This window comes from Balaenoptera borealis, assembly GCF_965194805.1.
Source record: "Balaenoptera borealis genome assembly, chromosome: 13".
In the NCBI taxonomy this organism is placed as follows: domain Eukaryota; kingdom Metazoa; phylum Chordata; class Mammalia; order Artiodactyla; family Balaenopteridae; genus Balaenoptera; species Balaenoptera borealis.
The window spans coordinates 88,412,879-88,433,907 of NC_138870.1; the positions used below are offsets into that span (position 1 = coordinate 88,412,879).

The 21,029-nt window shown below is 39.2% G+C and overlaps 1 protein-coding gene across 3 annotated transcripts in view; it reads left to right on the forward strand.

The window, feature by feature from the left end:
* The window catches only part of TXNRD1 (thioredoxin reductase 1), a 61,165-nt gene that overhangs the window by 18,184 nt on the left and 21,952 nt on the right, over nt 1–21,029 (forward strand). For all 3 annotated transcript variants that reach the window (XM_082349916.1, XM_082349915.1, XM_082349914.1), the window contains 9 exons: nt 3,297–3,419; nt 4,884–4,956; nt 6,824–6,943; nt 10,310–10,452; nt 10,866–10,981; nt 12,568–12,793; nt 15,063–15,155; nt 15,740–15,816; nt 17,115–17,271. In XM_082349916.1, the coding sequence (XP_082206042.1) occupies nt 3,333–3,419; nt 4,884–4,956; nt 6,824–6,943; nt 10,310–10,452; nt 10,866–10,981; nt 12,568–12,793; nt 15,063–15,155; nt 15,740–15,816; nt 17,115–17,271 (1,092 nt within the window). In that variant the 5' untranslated portion in view covers nt 3,297–3,332. The remainder of the gene's footprint in view (nt 1–3,296; nt 3,420–4,883; nt 4,957–6,823; nt 6,944–10,309; nt 10,453–10,865; nt 10,982–12,567; nt 12,794–15,062; nt 15,156–15,739; nt 15,817–17,114; nt 17,272–21,029) is intronic.

The following is a 21,029-nucleotide window of genomic DNA, read 5'->3' on the forward strand; positions in this document are numbered from 1 at the left end:
CCTTACGTTGGTGTCTTAGGATGTTGGTAAAAGAGCCTAAAGGAATGCTTTAGAAAGGGTGACATGTTTGTGTACATTGAATAAAAATAATAAAACATCGTGCAGTTGATATACTGGATCAGAATTTGATGGGAAGAGGGCATTTCAGGTGAGAGGCGGTGCAGGTAAGTGCAGGGGACGACATCTGTAAAACATGCCAGAGCTTTTTGACTTAGCCCCTTGGGCAGGCAGGTTCCCTTTTGTAGGAAAGGGAGAATTAGTGACTGAAGGGATTTTTCCTACCAACCACGGTGCCAATATGCTTTATCTCACGCTCAGCAGTTGGGGGCGGGGGTGGGGTTGGGGGGAATGTTGATTTTACAAAAGGAAAAAACAGACTCCCAAGGATTAGGTGATTAGCCCAAGTCACCTAGCCTTGAGAGTGAGAGCAAGTATTTTCACCTAGGTCACTTCCACACCAGAGCTCATGTGTAATAGTTAAAAAAACAAAAACCTGTGCCCAAAGGATAGGAGTCATGTTTGGGGGAAAAATAAAGATGACTTACTCAGATTTTAAAGAAATCTGAATTGCTTTCAGCGTTGTGCCTTTCTGGGGGAGTCTGGAGCACTGTTTTTGCTGGGGGTGGGGTGGAGGAAAGGTGTTGAGAGGCAGATGGAAGAATATACAATCTGTTAAACCTCACAAACAGCTGCTGGGGGGGCGGTGTGTATGTTTACACTGCTGTCCTTGGTTCTCAAAATGTGGTCTTCATTCTGCCCACCCCCTTCAGGAAGTCCTTGAGGTCAGAATTATCTTAATACTAAGATACTCTTTGCCTTTTTCACTCATTCTCTTGCACGTCTACCATGGAGTTTTCCAGAGGCTACATGGCAGGCAGAGTGGTGCAACAGACTGAACACAGAAAAGGCATGAACTGTCTTTTATCAAGATAGTTATCACAGAGAATTACAGAGATATAAAATAATGCCACTCTTCTCACTAATTAAAAATGTTTTAATCAATTGTTTATGTTTAACAATGATGTTTGATATTTAAAATTTAAAGATATTTTAAGAACTTAAAATATTTTAATATTTAAGATATTAAAATTTTTTTCTTAGTTTTAGTTACCAATATACTAAGCCCCACATTAACCAAAGCTCTAAATAATTTAAGGTTCTAAAGGGATCCTGAGACTAAAAGTTTGAGAACTCCTGTTCTTTATCAGCTTCTCTGGTCAGTAGTAACCAATATTTCTAGCAGTCGTAATTGGAGAATGGGGGGCATTTTTTTCTCTTGTGTCTCTTTACCCCATCTGTGTGCGCCTTCCTTACACTGTGGAGGAGAGAGCTGTCTTATATTGTCTATCTTACTTTTATCTCAGGTGGGCAACCACTTCCTTGCAGTTAAATGACAGCAACTTCAGTTTTAAGTTGGATTAAAATTTTAAAACATCATGTTTAGTTCTGGGGTCAGCTGAATGCCTCAGTTGCCTGTCTTGCTGATTTTACTTTACAGAACTAAAAATGTTCAGGCTCACTCAGAGCTTTCTTTGTAAAATCTGTGTGCCTGGTTGATATAATTTGACTTAAACTTGAACCATAAGAACCCAGGTCTGATACAAAATTTCAGTACAGAACAGATTTTTATAAACATTGGTAGAGGGAGTATGTAGCTTTCCAGCATGACAGCGCATTTTCCTTCTTTTGTTTCAGTAGATGTGTTGGGGGAGGTGGTTATAAGAACGGGTGGTTTTTATTTAGGCAGCCAGTGATTGTGTTTTGGCACCATCTGTGTTAAAGTACATGCAGATAAAATGAGGCTGAGATTAAAAATGGTTATTTTTCCAGAAGAACATCTAGCTGCATCTATTTGTTAATTCTTTTCAAACAGCAAGTCAGCCCTTCCACTCTGAGATAGCTAGAGGGAGGAACGCTTGTGACCTGAGGCTTACATGGCTCCTTTGCTCTGAAGGGCTGTCATTACCAAATTGTCTTTCTCCCCACAGTGCCTTGCACTGGAGGAGGAGCCTCGGCCATAATGCCAGTTGATGAATACTGGCTCTGTTTACCAGCCTCTCATGTTAGACCTTTTGTACAGACGGTCAGGGTGATACAGTCTTGCCCCTGCTGTTGCTGGTTTCCAGGTGCTCTCCCTTCAATCCCTGAGCCATGGTGTGTACCTGCCGTGCTGCCCGGGGGCAGCCGCGGTGCCGCGCCTCCTCCGCCTTTCCATACTGCACCCCCTTCTACATCCCGAGCATCCAGTTCTACTGATCCTAAGCTCTTCCTTTTGTCCCCCACATCTGATGGTAGGCAGGAGAAAAATGTGCAGTCTGGGCTGGTAAATTTGGGGGCTTTTTTGATTACCAAGGTTAAAACTTGACTAAAAAAAAAAAGAAAAACATTTTTGTGTGCTTGTTAACAACTTTTCCAATCATACTCTCATGTTAGCAGATTTTTTAAATAAGAAATAATTTTAAATATTCACCGAAACAGTGTTCCATGCTAATACGAAATGTAACTAATGTGTTTTAAAACTAGTGGAATCAAAGGATATTTTAAAATTAAAAGTCTAATGTTTAGATTATAAATGCCAAGTACACGGAAACTACTAAATATAGGAGGCTTCATACATAAGCAGATTAAAGAAATGAGCTTTAAGGGTCACTTGTTTATTTATTTAACCTTTTTTCCCCATTTATTTAAAATGTCTTATGAAAGCAGGGACTTTTAACTTTTTGTTCAGGTCAGTGTCAATTAGTGATTTTGTTCTGAATTTCTAGATTTTACGCTTTACCTAAACAATGTAGAAAAACTTTAAAATATTTGGCTAACCTGTTTCAGTTGCTATTTACCAGGTCCCTATCTTAATCTATGACCTTAGCCTACTCATTATTCTACCTTTGACTAGAAAGTGAAAATGATTGCCAAATTGTATTGGGTCTATTAAAAACATATAGTACAGATGTTCTTAAAACCTAATTTAAAGCCTAGTTTAAAAATTCTAGGAAAAAAGAGCTGATCAAACTTAATTTAGGTCTAAGTTGATTTTGTCGGACCATCAGGGCCTTAGTTTTGTGTACTATGAGGACACTTCAGAGTAGCTATCTGTGATGTGGAGATGCATTAGGACAGTCCTAACAGAAAGCAGGTAACTGATGACCACTTGAAGGAAGGTTGAACATTTCCATTTGCATGCTATGATGTAAATCAATATTTTTCCTTTGCTTTTCTTTGAAGAAAGGTTTTTCACAAAACTTTTCAGACGTTGCTGCTTTTAAGTTATTTTTACTTCCATTGTTTTTCTTCTTTAGGCTTATCAGGAGGGCGGACTTCAAAATCTACTGAAAATGAATGGCTCCGAGGATCTCCCCGAGTCCTATGACTATGACCTCATCATCGTGGGAGGGGGCTCAGGAGGACTGGCGGCTGCTAAGGCAAGGAAGGCTTCTTGTGTGTTCTGGGATGTGGATAGAACAGTCACGCCCCCGACAGCATTCTCCAGGTTCCCTGTGGAATTTGTTGGAGCTACTCTTGTGACGTTTCATACGTTAACTTGGGCAGGGAACGTTAAGGACATTTTTCCAGGTTCAGCTGTATATTCTTTGTATAAAAATACTGGGGCCAGTATTTTGGGACATATTTTCATTCATTTTAAGTTTGGTTGATTTTTTTTTTTTTAAGATAATAAGGGGTTTGTATGCAAATGGCTTGAAAAGAAATAAATATATTTTTATTCTTTATAAATACGATAATTATTTGTTGTTTTCACTTTGATGATTTCCCTAATCACAGAACCTCCTCCCCAGTAGAAAGATGGAGAGCAGTTGGATTTCTTAAGCTTAATCACTAAAAGTTTTTGCCTCCCCTGTGTATGAAATGAGGTAAGAGTGTATCCACTCACTCTGTGGCCTGGAGGTGATGGAGTACAGGAAGTATAAATACAGGAGATTAGGAGTACGGCTCCTGGCCCTGAATTGAGATACATTTTCCATGTGTGAGGGGCCCTTGTGCCTGTCATTGTTCCCCATCACCTTGTTTTAAAAGATGAGGTAGTTGTCCTCCTCTAAGGTGTATCTTGTGAATCAGTAAAGGTAGATTCAAATGAAGCTGTCCAAATTGGGAGCAGGCTAATGTCTGGCAGCAAGCATTGCTTTGCTGTAAATGATTCAGGAGTAATCTCAGATTTTTTTTATTCTAGTGGTGGTGGCTTTGAAGGACACATAGACTCAGTCCTTTCAAATAACCTTTGGAGGTCTAGTTGCAAATACACAAAGCTTATTCTCTGAGAAAGATAAAGGATACTCTGCAGAATGAACTTGTGATGGTTGTCGTCACTCCCCTAAAATAGATTCGGAAACCTTATAGAGATCATCAACTTCTCCATTGGCTCTTCACATGAACATTTTAGGAAATCTGACAATTTCAGAAGAAAAACTTTTCCAGTATTCTGTTTAGAAACTGAAGTAGATAAAACTTCGAAGTACTTATAAAAATATTGTCTTACTGGACACAGGTTGAATCAAGGATTGTAGACTATCAGTATATCTGTTTTACTGCCTGTTTACCACTTGCTTAGAAATGGCCACATATTTTTCAGATTATTGCTTAATTTGTTATCGTTTGGCTGGAATTACATAAGAGGATTCTAGAGATTCCAGCTGACTGACAGTTCTACAATTGTAATCTGCATATTCTTTGAAGCTACCTTATGACTAAGTATTGCTTAACTTTTACCTTGGAGTTGAACTAATCGTTTTGGTATATGAAATTCTCAGGTATTAATGATTGGTTATGCTTTAGGCATTATAGCTTAGTAAAAATAGCATGGGTTTTCAACAGCCCATTTCCAGTCCATCATGTTAGCCATTCCAACTCATTTTAATAATTTTATTTTCCAGGAGGCAGCCAAATATAACAAGAAGGTGATGGTCCTGGATTTTGTCACTCCAACCCCTCTTGGAACAACATGGGGTAGGCTTTTAAAATACCTTAAAAGTGACCTTGTAGGAGCAGGTTTTTCCCTGGCATGGTTTAAATGGCCCCTAAAGTCCAATTTTAAAATTAAAAATTAAATAAGAAAAAAAAAATAACCGGGGCTTCCCTGGTGGCGCAGTGGTTGAGAATCTGCCTGCTAATGCAGGGGACACGGGTTCGAGCCCTGGTCTGGGAAGATCCCACATGCCGCGGAGCAACTGGGCCCGTGAGCCACAGCTACTGAGCCTGCGCGTCTGGAGCCTGTGCTCTGCAACAAGAGAGGCCGCGATAGTGAGAGGCCCGCGCACCGCGATGAAGAGAGGCCACCGCTTGCCGCAACTAGAGAAAGCCCTCGCACAGAAATGAAGACCCAACACAGCCATAAATTAATTAATTAATTAATTAAAAAAAAAATAACCCAAAACATGTACTTCTTTCACTTGTGCTAAGTTAAAATGGACTCCAGTTAAATGTTGAAATAGGTAAGTTTTATCAAGATGACTCAGCTGCTTCAAATTAGAAGGAGGCAAGAAGAAGCAGGAAGTCTGGATAAAACAGTGTCACAATTTCTAATTCATTCATCAAATATTTGTGAAGGTGTCACTTCTGTGTCGGGCACTGTTCTGGTGCTGGGTGTAGTCCCTCTGGCCTGTGGAGCTCGCACTCCGTAGTGACACTCGGCTAGCATTCTCCTGAGAGGGCTTCGATTTCCTCGCTGTGGAGTCCACTGCCATCTTGCAGTCTTACGCCATTTTGGCTGCCTCCCCACCTGTCTAACGGAGACAAGTTATCACCATGTTCTTTAAACTCAGGGACACTAAATCCTTTTTGGGGGGGGGTGGGGGGGTGGTGTCATGAATCCTTTGGTGAGAATCGGCGAAGGCTGTAGACCGCCTCCGTAAAGAGATGCTCGTATACACCAAACTTTCTGTGTGGTCCCAGGCCCACTGCAGTCCAGCCACGCCCAGCTCAACAACCCCTTGATCAGTTCTACTCCTAGGGCTGGTGGCAAGTGTAAGGTTGTGCACAAAGTAAGGCTTCAGTTTCTGGCATTTTTATCAGCAGTCAATTAATTTTGAATCTTTGAAGTATGTGGAAGTTGTGGAAACCTGCTCATTTTCATTTTAGGGTAATGTTGCTGTCTTTGGTCTGTAAGGCTCTCTGAACTTAGAAATCTAAGTCACGAGACTTAGTAATAAACTCATATAAACGGTATTGGCTACATTAAGCAAGTAAATTATGATGTTTAGTAGAATAGCACTGGTGCTTGGGGCAGGCCACCCCAAAATACGCACAGTGGCATATTGATTATTTTGAATTAAAGTTACTTAAGAAATGGCCAGTGCAAGAGGGACACTCTGGCTCTCCTTTTTGTCTCTGAAAGCAGGAAATAAGTCACGTGAAAGGTGCACTTCCTGCATCTGGAGGTAGAGAGACAGCCTTATCACAAAAGATAGGGAATTTGGGGCTGAGGAGCCTATTGTACACAAACCTGTCACCTCTTTAATTAATCCCAAGCCTAAACTCTTTAGATTCTTAAATAATTGGGCACCCAAAACCTAAGTTTCTTTGTCCTGTCAATTTCTCTCAAATGTATTGTTTCTTTGTCTAAAAAGTATAAAAGCTGCCTGCTTTGGCTACTTCTTAGGTCCCATTTCTATGAAACCTTCATGTGCACAAATTAAAATTTCTTTCTTTTTCTCCTGGGGATCTGTTATGTCAAATTTATTATTAGTCCAACCACAAGAACTCAAGAGGGATAGAAGGGAAATCTCCTCCTCTGTGATGTTAGTAATAATCGTTGCCCTTTTTCTTTGGAGGATTGTAATACAGGCTGTAAACTGATTTCTCAATGCTGTTGCAGGTCTCGGAGGAACATGTGTGAATGTGGGTTGCATACCTAAAAAACTGATGCACCAAGCAGCTTTGTTAGGACAAGCTCTCCGAGACTCCCGAAACTATGGGTGGAACGTCGAGGAGATAGGTATGTGGGGGAAGCTGCTCTTCCGTTTGTGCTTCTGAGGGGTTCAAGCTGGGATCTTGCAATGCGCCATCCATCTAGCAAGTAACCCGGAAGTTGTTTCTGTTGTTTGTTTTTTTAATGGATAAAATCACTGTGGTTATCCTGTGTCGTGTTAGCTCTGTAGCTATTATTATGTATGGTAAGAACAGATATTGCACTTGGAGTACCTTTTTATAATAGAAAACCAGAATTCTTTCAGATAAATTCTCATAATTATATAGAGTTTCCTAAGGAAGTGCAAACTACATTTGCTTTCCTTTGAAGCTATTACATTTCTCTCTCACCAAAAAAGTCTGTTCCATGAGCTGATATTTGGGGGGATTGTTTGTTGAGAAGGGGGTTTTGTTGGATTAAAAATATTTAAACTACCACAGAAACCCTAGAAAAGTTGAAGAGGAATCTGTTGACTTTAGAAGGTATAGATGACATTATCTGTAGAAGAATAAAAAGAGGTCTGGCACAGCTTCCTGGCTAATTAATTACGTAGGTCACTATGTCCTTGAAGAGTGAGACTCCAACCCTTAATCTGATTTTAGTTCTGAGGGACATTTGAGGGAAAATCTTCTAACCAGCAGCTAGGGTAAATTGTATTGTGGCTCTTTCTGAGTTTTAATTAACAGTTATTAGATACCCATATGTAAAAGGTATAAACACATGCTTTGAAAATTTTTGCTGTTATTCAAAACTAGTCATGCTTCCTTTGTTGATGCTTTTACTTGAAGTTTTCTTATGCTGGGGTCATATCTCTTTCCTCCGACCCTTAGAAGGCTGCTTTCTGTCTGTGACCTTTGGAGGCCCGAGGCTGGTACTGAGAGTTTTGTTATTTGGTTCTAAGGTGCCATGCTCCATGTCCTTTTCCCTTGCCCAACAAATAAGGCAGTTGAGCAGACTCTTGACCTATGGAACATGAATTTAACACGTCATCTGCTGATGGTCCACCTCTGTTTTTTTCACCTCTACCCCCCCACCTCCCAAGTTATTCACTCCCATGTCTGAATGCCCAACTGAGTCTGCCGTTAATCCACTCTTTCCCTTCCTGGGAGCCTACTATCAATGTACTACCCAGTTAACAACAGAATCTCCCTTCCGTTAATGTATTAGATTTTTTAGTAGACTTTTTAGAAATCCTACTAGTGAAGTTATATAATATTACTATCGAGTGCTCACGCTTTGTACTTGAGTCTGTGCTGGGGAAATACAGAGATAAATAACACAAATCTGTAGGTACACAGGTTTTGTTATCATTGATGTACCAACTAAGTACCCTGGGAGCCCGGAGGTGGGATCGGTAAATGATTTAAGGGGTGACTGGAGCTGATTTTTTAGATGTTGTGTCCTTGACAGCCAGCAGAGGAGGGGAAGGTCAGTTCATTTAGACAGTGAAGGAACGAGGTACATATTTGAAGAATAGTAAATACCCTGGCATCTCTAGAGCAGGGAGCATGTGGGGAACATAAGCGAGGACATTTGCTGTGGGCTGAACACCCTGGGTGGTTTGGGACAAGGGTAGGAGGAGGACCGTGGACCAGCTTAGGGGGCTGCACAGTTGTGCTGAGAGCAAGTTGGAACAGATGTTTTGTGATTGTTGGGGTAGTAGCGGGAAGAAAATGGGAAGAGGAGATAAAGACCATAGCTGTAGCAGAAAGGAAGCTACCATCTTTCCCCACTACCCACCTCAGCCTCCTGCCAGCCTTATGGATTCATCGAGGTCTTGCAGGACAGGAGTCGTGATTAAAGTCAGATCATCTCATTTTCCTCTTTATTCTCCATTCCATCTTATTCCAGTACATATGTAAGCCTGCTGTCCCTGGAGGGAGATCCCGTTGTTCCATTTGGCAGACAAGGAGACTGAAGCTCTAGGGGGTGGAGTAGTACGCCCATGTCATAGCTGAGAAATTGGCAGCACTAAGGTTTAGACTGAAGCCTTTCTGACTTCACAGCAGGTGGAGTGTGCACAAGTGGTGTTCTTTAAGCCCTCGTGGCTTCAGTGGCAACTCCTTTGTAGGACCAGAGTTTTAGGAGCTGTTGTAGGGGCAGGTACTTTCAGAGCTTTTGACATGGCTCTGTGTTTACCTCTCCTCACCATGGTCCCCACAAAAGGGGCAAGTTCTATATGTGGTCTGTAGGCCATACTCCTCTGGGTCTTTGGGAGGAAAACCTAAGAACCACTCATTTTATTTTCTAACCACTCTCATAAGATCTGTGATCCCTCCCAGCCCCATCGTTCCACACATACTCTTTTTACCAGTATTCTCAGTGAGACTTCTTTCCCCAGGGCACCTAGGGTTAAGATCCTTCCTTTGCCCCATTAAAGTGTAGGTTGTTAGCGTAGACAGACTTGGGCACTAGTGCTGACTCTGCTATGTACTACTGTGTGGTGAGGATTAAATTCAACAGTGTGATTAAAATAACCTGCCACTCAGTGAATGTTAGTTTCTGTCCCTTCCTCCTGGACTTGCTTCTTGTAACTCTTCCATATTCGGAGCGTCAGTAAATTGGAGCAGACTCCGCCAAGCACTTTTCTTGGCTCTTTGTTTAATGGGTTGTAGAAAACATTTGTGGATCTTACAGGAAGTTGTATATTTGAACAGTTTATTTCCCTCTTAAAGAGAAGGACATGTAACAAGAATACTAATCTGAAAAAGTCTAGTATTTGTTGGGAAAAGTAAGGTCGTTCCAAGCAAATTTTGACTTGTGCGGTAATAATTTCCATATAGTGAATGCCACTGGCCCTTAAATCTCAATCAGTAACAGCTCTGGAGAGCTATAACTCAGAGTCATGAAAATGTTATTCATTCATATAAGGTCTAGTACTCAAATTGGTATGTAGAAGTAGTGGATGTTAGCTTTAAACTGTCAACTCTTACGAAAAATGAAGTAGGTGGAACAGAATACTTAGTTTGGTTAGAAATGTAGGGAAGTACATATAATGGGTACTTAGAATCTTTAAGAGATAAGTATAGGCGTGTGCCGAGGCACATCAGAATCTCTTAGAGATTGTTACACATTCAGAATCTTAGGCCTTTACCTAAGTACCTTGTTACCCCAGCAGTCAGTGTTCGCAATCCAAGGTACAATTCCCATTCGTTTCTAGATAAAGAAGAAAAAACTTTGGGTATGGTTATTTTAGTCTTAAGAACTGCCAGGAATTCTGCACTATTTAATTGTATGGTAGTTTTCTAAAAGGGAAAAATATTTGAAGTTGAAAAGGTTGTTTATGTGCTTGAAATGAAGGACTTGCCCTTTTAGACTAAATAGTTACCGGGAAGTGATATTTACCAGGTGGCAGCAGAAAAGCTAAACATTTTGTCTTACCTTCCCGTGCAGTGAAACATGACTGGGAGAGAATGACAGAAGCTATCCAGAATCACATTGGCTCTCTGAACTGGGGCTACCGTGTGGCTCTGCGGGAGAAAAAGGTCACCTACGAGAACGCGTACGGCCAGTTTGTTGGGCCTCATAGGATTAAGGTAACCATGTGACAGCGTAAGTAGCTGTTTTTGGTGTGTTTTTAAGCTTTTGTTGGGGGAGGAAAAGAGAAGGTGATTATCCTAATAAAAGTGATAGCCACTGTGACCCAGACCATCCAGTTTGGTGATTTTGCAGTCACTTCTTAGGGACTTTCTCTTGTGGTGTAGTAAAGGGTAATCTGGATCTGGGGACACATTAGCTGGATTTGAGTCTTGCCTCTGTCACTTCCTAGCATTGGGACTTTGAGCGATCCCTTAACTACTCAGAGTCTTAGTATCTCTTTCTTACTGCATTAGCAAATTTTTATGAGGATCAAATTGGGCAATGTGGTAAAACAGCCTTTTTAATTATAACGTTTACAATTCTAAAGGATAATAATTTATTAAAAATCGATATATTGGTTCCTTCGTAGGCAACAAACAACAAAGGCAAAGAGAAGATTTATTCTGCAGAGAGATTTCTCATTGCCACTGGTGAAAGGCCACGTTATTTGGGTATCCCTGGTGACAAAGAATACTGCATCAGCAGGTAAGGACAAATTGCAGGGAGAAAAGGGGATTTATGCTTTTTCTTTTTTCTTCAAACCCATTTAATCCTTTTCCTGAAACTTAGTTTTTCCACCACATTTTTGTCCAGAGGGACAGGGAATTAGGAAAAAGAGAAAGGAAAAACTATTTTAAACCGGAGAACATTTAAAAAATTCAGAACTATAAACATTGGTCATCTTATCACGAAGAGTTAATATCGCTGCTAACATATAGATACATGCTTACAATATTTATATTTGAAATTTATATTTGAGTATATGTTATACGTGTATACTATATAAAACCATATGGATATTCACATTTTATAAAATAATTGATAGATACGTTTGTTTTTGTTTTTTCAAAACTAGAATCACATATTACCTTTATGTAGATACTAAAAAAATTAGAGGATAGCAGGCCATTTAGGTTTCTCAAATCCTAGTTTTTCCTTACTCTTTGCCATTTGTATGGTTGCATTGTCAGTGTAGAGGGACCTTCTGAAATCAGTGAGTCAAGCAAGAAGGTTTTGCTGTGTGGTTTATTTTTGTCCATCAAGTGATAATACTGGTGACATTATTGTTCAGGAGTTTTGAATTATGAAGTCATTAAGACATTGTTGTTAAGTATGTCTTCTTGGATGCTTTTTGCCCAGGAGTTTCTGGTTTTCTGATGGTGTTATAAATTATTTGTTTTCAGGCTTTTTTTTTTCTTTTTCTTTTTTTTGTAATAGGAGTTTATCCTTTGAGCCTCATCGGGGGCAGCTCACCTGACAACTCTTGTCATTGCTGTCTTGGATGGGCTCCCTTCTCATATTTTAAAAAACTCATCTCCCAACAATGCTTTTATGATCTCTTATGTCTTGTATCTTCCTCACTCTGCTAGAAGATTCTGTCAGGTTTTACGTTTTTATATTATAAAACCCATATGTTGAAAGTTTTTCCCCGCCCCTCTCCCCACTCTTTTTTTTTTTTTTTAATACTTTTTTATTTATTTGGCTGTGCTGGGTCTTAGTTGCTGCACGTGGGATCTTTTAGATGCGGCATGCGGGAGCTAGTTCCGTGACCAGGGATCGAACCTGGGCCCCCTGCATTGGGAGTGCGGAGTCTTAACCGCTGGACCAGCAGGGAAGTCCCTCTCTCTCCCCCTTGATAATTGGTGTTGTAGGTGAGGGGAAGTAACACCGGGTTTGCACCTCAGGGAGAGCTGAGTGGTGGGAGGAGGGTGGGAGTTTGGGTTTGCAAATGTATGGTTGTAAACATGTAAGTGGAGAATTATTCTGGATAGTACAGAATAAATCTGTTTGACTGGGAGTTGGGCTAATGTCAGAGTTGTATGGTTTACTGTGCTCAGCCACGGTAGCTCGAGCTGCTCCCAGAGCAGCTGAGTGGCAAGACAGGAGAGTGTCTAAGACCTTATAAAAACTTCTCAAATATTATGTGTGTAGCTAATTGAATGTTTTTAATCTTAAAAGTGTCTTGTTCTTAGGAAAGTAAAAAGGTCTACTTTGATATGGTCATTATTCACATATGAATATTTTTCTCTTCTTTCTTTTCTTCCTTTTTAAAAAAAATTTTTTTTTTTCAGTGATGATCTGTTCTCTTTACCCTATTGCCCGGGTAAGACCCTGGTGGTTGGAGCATCCTACGTTGCTTTGGAATGTGCTGGATTTCTTGCTGGCATTGGTTTAGATGTCACTGTTATGGTACGGTCCATTCTCCTAAGAGGATTTGACCAGGACATGGCCAACAAAATTGGTGAACATATGGAAGAACATGGTATCAAGTTTATAAGACAGTTTGTACCAATAAAAGTAAGTGGGGTTGCCTATATGTTTGTTGATTCTATACTCATGTTAAAAGGCAAGAGAAGAGAGTTGGGGTGAGTGATAGAAGCCTCCTTTCAGCATTATAAACCATTGGGAATGCTGTAATTCCTCAACTTGTGTGATTTAGGTGTATAAACTGGTACCTTCCTACCACCTAAATAGCTTTGTTCTTGTTTGCAGATTAATAATTTCCTTCCCTTCTCAACTTTACCACCTTTATTAGTTCTCTTCTGTTTAATGCTTTCCTTTATGCATTCCATTATTTTATTATCTTTGGTCTATTATACTTGTTTCTTTCTACATACCAGTTATTTAAATAAGAGTTTAAGATGACTGATTTTTTTTTTTTCTTTCAAAAGACATTTCTACTTTGTATACAGTATAGTCCACAGATGCACTATATTATTCTGGCCTCCCTGGAAATGATTATCTAATTTTGTTATGTGGGCTGGTCTTTTTTGCTCATTTAATCTTATTTTGAAAATGCTGAATAATATGCCAAGTTATATTTGAGACTTGTTAACATTACCACAAATGTTTTGATACATAAGAGTGGCAAAATCGATCACTTTGCATATCTCAAAGTAACAGTTTCCTTTAGGGCAAGTAAGGATGGGACTGTTTTGTTAAAATTAAGGAATTTTAGCTGTCATTTAAAAAATTGCTTCATGGGTTAATAACTTAGGTTTTTTGTGGGACCATGAATCTCTTGATGCTGATTATCTCTTGATGAGCATGGGAATCAGAATGACTTGGGTTCAAATGCTGTTCTCCCAGTTTCTTGCTATTATGACTCTGGGAGAATTACTTAACTTCTCTGGGCCTCAGTTTCTTCTGTAAAATGATGATAATTGATAGCACCTATCTTAGAGTTCTCATGAAGATTGCGTTAGCATTACGACGATGATTAGAAAACGACAGCTGTATGTATATGCTATACTGATAGAAAAGTGGCATCTTCCTTTATAATATCTTAACATTTTGGGCATTGTAGGCCCTTTGAGAATGTGGTGGACTATCCCTAGTGAAATAAGCTTGTGTCTGTGTACATAATATCTTGCTGGGGTTACCAGGGTGTCCCTGATGCCCGTAGGCAGGTGGTGAATGCTGGCTGTATTATAAAGTGACCCAGTGGACGAAGCCTTCTGTGGAGAGGAGGGAGAGAGAATGCATTTTAGGTAAGAATATAGCATGTGCAAAAAGGCCATGGGGAATGAAATTGTTCTAAAGGCAGAAAATGTGCTAGTTACAGGAAAGGCCTGACTGGAACACAGAAGTGAGTGAGGCAGAAAGGAATTTGAGGGAGGGATGAAGCCTTTAATATTTTTAAGCAAATCTAAGCCATGGACCAATTCAACTCTTCTCCAAAAATTAGAATATTTTAATTTAAACGGAAAGACATTTCCAGTATGTTCAAAGGGGCTTAACTACGTAAGAAAGGAAGGGCATATTAGAAGGGAATCTTTACTATTTGTTGATGTTGAAAATAAAATGACGCTTCACAGTTTTCCCATACAGAGTGTATTGTATTTTAAAGGTAGGGTAGAAATTGCAGTTGATTTTATGGGTCTCTTCAGTAAGTATTGTACAGAAACCCATGATTTGGCTGTTGACATCTATGTGTAGTAGGTTAATATGTTCAGACTCTTTTGCCAGAGCACAGGTACCAGGGCTTGCTCACCATTCCTACATCCTCACCTGAAGACAACCCCTAGTTATGACAAGCCCACATACCTCCTCACCCACTATGATTTTTAGGGCTTTTGAGGGCTTTCTAGCTCTTATCTGTATCGTGATTGATCTATTTCCATGCCTATTCTTTGTTGACAAACCTGAACATATGTAGTCAAAAGAGAATCTACGAATGTGAGCAGCATGGGATTAATGGTTCTGGGTAAGTCATAAGATAGGAGCCTGGCAGAAGCAGTAAGTCATTGGTTTAATTTTAGAGATTGTAGTGTACTTTCTCTGGCTTTCTCCTTTCCTGTGCTTTCTGTCTGAATTTTATTCCATTTGAGAACTATTTGAAGGAAAGCCCCTCTAGCAAACATTAAGCAGTGAGAAAGAAGGAAATACATAAAAGAACCACATGTCATCCTAAAGATGTTAATGCGAGGGAGATGGGACATAAAAGACCTTACAAGCCAAATTTCATGTTTTAAGTTTGGGTTAACCAGATAGAAGGAGAGGACATAATTAGCCATCTTGATATTGATACATGTCTTTATGGAGTAAAACTTTATCACTTTTGTAGGTTGAACAAATTGAAGCAGGGACACCAGGCCGACTCAGGGTGGTAGCTAAGTCCACTGATAGTGACGTAACCATCGAAGGAGAGTATAATACGGTAAGGAATGGACCTCGGTCCTACTTCATTAGAAAATAAGTGTGCTCACTGGATGTTTGCTGGGTTGCTAGTTCCAAAACCCTTGGTTCTGTTCCTATTCTAAGACAGCTTTATTACTTATGATATTATAATTTGTTTTGGTACAGGGATGGATTCAAATTTTCTCCTCTATAACTTAAATATTGTTTATCAGATGGCTATTAAAAGGTATCAACATTTAAAAATGAGCTAGAATTTCTCTGCTCCATGTTCTTTCATTTTCCCAGCCCACCACTTTAAAAAAATAACTTACTTCAGTCATAGGCTATGCTGTCTTTGTCGCTATACTTGGCTAGATTTATTAAGGAATTGTTAACTCCCTTTTTCTTAACAAGAAATAGGTAAGGCTTTTTACTATATCATGTTTAGAAGATTTAATTTAAATGATTTTGATTTGTTTAAACTCTTGCATTATTATCTTAATAGAATATGTCTTTCCAGGTCTAGAAAATGAATCACATCGCCTTAATAAACAAAAAAATATGATTAAATAACTCATGCAAGGCCTTTCTATTAACAGTCACTATATATTAATAATTTTTCAGGTATTGCTGGCAATAGGAAGAGATGCTTGCACAAGGGAAATTGGCTTAGAAAACGTGGGGGTAAAGTTAAATGAACAGTAAGAAAAAAATCTTTATTATGTTTTGTTAAGTACTATTTCAGTTATTTATAAGATCGATTAATACTGGAGTTTTAGATTTTAAAGTTAGTTTTTAACCATAGTTGGAACGTTCCCTTTTTAAGCTTAGAAGACTCTTCTTTCAGTGCCAATCATGATATTTCCTGTTTGTCTTTTTTTTTTTTTTCCTTTTCAAAATCTAAGTGAGAGATACACTGGCTTGCATTTTGTTTCTTTAATGTATATGTGTACAGAAAAAGATCCAGCTTCCCAGTGAATTGCTGGTATGTGCTTTGAAAGCTTCATTGAATATGCAGATCTGAACCATGTTCAAAGCTACCAAGTTTTAGGATCACTAGAGTGGTCGCTACATTTCTAGTGACAGCTACCAGTCTGAAAACTTTGATGTTTTATAAGTTAAAATCCCTTTTGGACTATACCACTGCACTGGGTAATTGAGACTCTGTTGTCTGCTTACAGGAGTAGCATGGGGTATTTCCCAGTATCACCCTTCTTATATCCAAGTAAAAACAAGTGCTCTGAGAGGCTAGCTGCCTTGGAAATTGAAAATACAGGGTGCCCCCTCTACCTCCTTCCAGGAATAACATTTATACAGAAGAGATTTCTTAATCTTAGTGTGAGCATTTTTGCTTTATTATTTTCTTTCCCCTTTGGGTTGGATAGACAAGGGAGTTGAGGAGGTCTGATAAGATTTAGCAGACCAAGTGTTCCACCATTTTAATAACCTACTCGCCTGTTTCCAACTGGGGCCAAGGTTTAGATTTTGTATAATGTTAACAGCTAACATTTATTCTGTACTTACTGGGGTCCATGGACTATTGTGCTTAATGTTTTATACACATTCTCATTCAGTCCTCACAACTCCTTAAGGTAAATGATGGTATTCTTTTTCTTCTCACAATTATTCCCATTATCATTATTCCCATTGATAGGTGGGAAAATGAGGCTTAGAGATGTTAAATAGCCCTCCCAAGATCACAGAGGTAATAACTAACAGACCTGGTTATCACACTTTAGAATCCTCATTCATTCTTAACCACTGTGTTCTACTTTTCCCATTCCAGGGTTTCTTACAGTTTTCTTATTCCTTTGATTTTCAGAATAGCTAGAATCTCTAAGCTTTTGGTTCCTCTGAGTTTTGTTGTTGTTTTGGTAACACATGAGAACATTGCCCTCAGTTAGAGCCACAGTTTTGGGCTTCTTTGGGAGAAAGGGGATTTTGATCTACTTACTTAATAGTGGTAATTGATGATGATTTTAACTGAATGAATTTGCAGGACTGGAAAAATACCTGTCACAGATGAAGAGCAGACCAGCGTGCCTTACATCTATGCCATTGGCGATGTGTTAGAGGGGAAGCTGGAGCTCACCCCAGTGGCAATCCAGGCAGGAAGGTTGCTGGTGCAGAGGCTGTATGGGGGCTCCGCTGTCAAGGTGAGTGTTGGGGCTGTCACCACGGACATGCTGTTGTAATGGTACCTCCCGGTGCTCTGTGTAGGGTGGTTGTGAAGTTTTCCAGGTCTTGAATAATTTAGTTATTTTGATGATGGCATCCTAGATGTGCTTTATTAACTCTATTCCAGACAAGACATTGTTAAGACCACTGTACCTTTGTGATTTATCGTGGAAATTGTCACTCTTAGAATCACACTAAGAATAAAATGAGCCTGGTTAATCAAGTTTCAGCACTATTATGTTCCATATACTCCTAATAGTTGCATTTTACATCAATTTCATTATTACCAATTTGAGTTATAATTTTCTAAATCTTTTTATGGCCCCTGTCTAGGCTGCAAAAGGATTTGGGGATCTAGGTAGTAATGTCAATGTGCAGAGCTATTTAAACCAACATTCAGGCTTTATTCCCCTGTCCTTTCTAAAAACAGATCTTCTGCTCTTGGAGTGTTGAATGTGTAAGTGATTTTAAAAGTCACTGCAGGAAATGGAAACTCTTGGTTGTGTGTCTCATGGGACTAGATGGCAAGAAAAGAATAAATATGCTCTAATTAGTTTTTTAAGACTTTTTAAAGAACAGTTTTAGGTTCACAGCAAAATTTAGAGGAAGGTATAGAGGTTTCCCTTATATCCCCTGCCCATTACCAACGTTCCTTCCCTAAATATTTTTTTAAAAGGATTCTAGAAATATCGATTGTAAAGAATTTAGTCACTACCCATTTTCCTTGTGCATAAATTATCATGGGTTGATTTAGTTTGGTTACAGCAACTGAGACTTCAAAGAATACTGCTAGTAGAATTTGTGACAAGCATTTTGAATGTACCTGGAGTTGGTTTGGATTGTAACATATGTTTTGAGGATAACAGGATTGAGGTTAAAAAAGGGTTTTTAATCCAAGGTTGTCTGATCATCCAGGGAATAGTAGTTGGTTCATATCACTATTTGAAATAAACTTAACTACCTCTTTAACTGTTGGAGTTTTTGAGTAATGGTGAACCAAGAAAGGGGTATTCAGAAATAAAATGTGAGGTGCATTTAATTTGTTTTTGACCTTGAGTCTTTGTGATTTCCTAAAACGGAAAGAGATTTTTTTATACCAGTAATAACCAGAGGGCAAATATACAAAAATTTGGTACTAAATAAATTTAAAATGATTGTAGCACAAAATTCCTTAAAAAAAAAAAACCCTAGTGAATCCACTTACTTTGGACATATCCTTCTATGTGTGAGCATAGTACTGTATTCTAGCATTGGCCAGGTAGAGCAAATTCTTTCTTAAAGTGCCTTAAGCTTTTATCAGCATCAGAATTTAATGGAAATTGAAATTAAAGGACTCTTTTTTTGTTGTTCGTTTTTTTCCCCCCGTTTTTAGTCTAACTAATATGACAAGTGCTTTACCGAACAGGAAAGTAAACAGGTGGTGCTAAGTCCCTGAGTTTGAAATCTCACCAGTCTGTCCTTCAAATATAGTAAACAAAGCTGAAATGCTAATAGATATCTAGGTTAATTGTATTTGGGGAAATTACACATTTTTGTTTTGCTTTTAAAGAACTGCGTAATCCTTTTAATTCTTTTTTTAATCCTTTTAATTTTGCCCAGTATGCATTAATTAGAACATTCCCACATATCTGAGAACGTCAGAGGATCCACATCTGCCTTCCTTCCTTCCTTTTAAAGGAGCAGCTCTCTGTTGAAAAATTCAGCTTAACATAAACACCTGCCTAAATTAAATCTGTTCTGGGATTTTAAGAGAACCCAAATTGAATCATGGATGTTTGTGCCTTCCCTCAAAATTGATAACATATTCATTGCTTCGTAAGAGTGTTGGGAGGAAAGGCGACAGAGAGCGGCTATGTTTGACGTGCTTGGCACTGTGCTAACAACTGCTGTATACACATACCTCGTTCCACCTTAGGGCAACTGTGGAAAATGCTGCCATCTTACAGGAAATTAGGTAATTGTCCAAGGTCACAATGCTTGGAGGCAGCCAAGGCATAAATCCAGTCTACATCTGATTGTAGGTACTGCTGTCTTAACGATGAAAATGTATCATCTAAGAAATAAGGAAGATTTGGGAAGTATGGATTATAAAGCGTGCTGAGGATAGAGCAGATGTCTCAAGACTTAAAGAATCCACCACCAAGTACAGAGGTGCTTCTACTAAATAAAATGAAGTGGAGGGCTTCCCTGGTGGCGCAGGGGTTGAGAATCTGCCTGCCAATGCAGGGGACACGGGTTTGAGCCCTGGTCTGGGAAGATCCCACATGCCGCGGAGCAACTAGGCCCGTGAGCCACAATTGCTGAGCCTGCGCGTCTGGAGCCTGTGCTCCGCAACAAGAGAGGCCGCGATAGTGAGAGGCCCGCGCACCGTGATGAAGAGTGGCCCCCGCTTGCCACAACTAGAGAAAGCCCTCACACAGAAATGAAGACCCAACACAGCCATAAAAATAAATAAAAAATAAATTAAAAAAAAAATGAAGTGGAAAATATATTGGAAAAATTTAAATGAGTCTTTTTAGCAACAATGATTAAAGTCATTTTCAAAGCTGCTAAAAATATTTGCCACTAAATATTCTGTTATTTTGGGAACATACATAAATGAAGGAATAAAAAAAATGTTTTTATCATTTCAAAAACAGAACAGATCATAAAGCTGAGTCAGCCTGTAGATGATGGACATTCCACTAAGCTCTTTAAAAAGCCAGATGATAAGGCACATGTACCAGCTTCAGAACCCAGTGTGATGGGCACTCCAGCTGTCATCTCCAAGGACCAGTAGTTGTCTCTTGGATCGTTTTAGAATTGCTCTCAAACACTTGAATTACTTTTATTTTCACAAATAGCAAATGTTAGCATCTTTATTATTACTTAAAGTGGTGCTTTGTAAATTAGTTCAATTTTACAGTAAACGTAAAACTATTTGATGTGGAAACTATAGAGAAACCACGGTACACATATCTGCAACTTGAGAATGGGTTGTGTTCTAGAAGCTTATTAAGTTGTTTATTGTGAAAACTGCAAAGTGTTTTATCCAAATAAAGTATTAAAAAGAAGGATTAGGGCTTCCCTGGTGGCACAGTGGTTGAGAATCTGCCTGCCAGTGCAGGGGACACGGGTTCGAGCCCTGTTCTGGGAGGATCCCACATGCCGCGGAGCAACTGGGCCCGTGAGCCACAATTACTGAGCCTGCGCGTCTGGAGCCTGTGCTCCGCAACAAGAGAGGCCGCGATAGTGAGAGGCCCACGCACCGTGATGAAGAGTGGCTCCTGGCTCCCACTTGCCGCAACCAGAGAAAGCCCTCACACAGAAACGAAGACCCAACACAGCCATAAATAAATAAATTAATAAAAAAAAAAAGAAAGAAAACCATCCATCTTTTAAAAAAAAAAAAAAAGGATTACATTTCTCAGGCTAGGCCACAATAGTCTATTTAAGCCAATTGGAAACTGAGTTTTTAGACCAAGGAGAAAAAATGTCTTTTATGTGGATCCAGATTTCCATCTGATACACTGTTTTCTGCCTGAAGAACTTCCTTTAACAATTGTTTAGTGCATGTCTGCTCAAGGGGAATTCCTTGGCTTTTTTTTTTTTTAAGTTTATTTTGCCTTTATTTTTTTTGAAGATATTTTTGCTGAATATAGAATTCTAGATGTACAGTGTTTATTTAAATATTTGCCCATTGTCTTCTGGTTGCATAGATTCTAAAAGAATATGCTATCATTTTTATCTTTGTTCC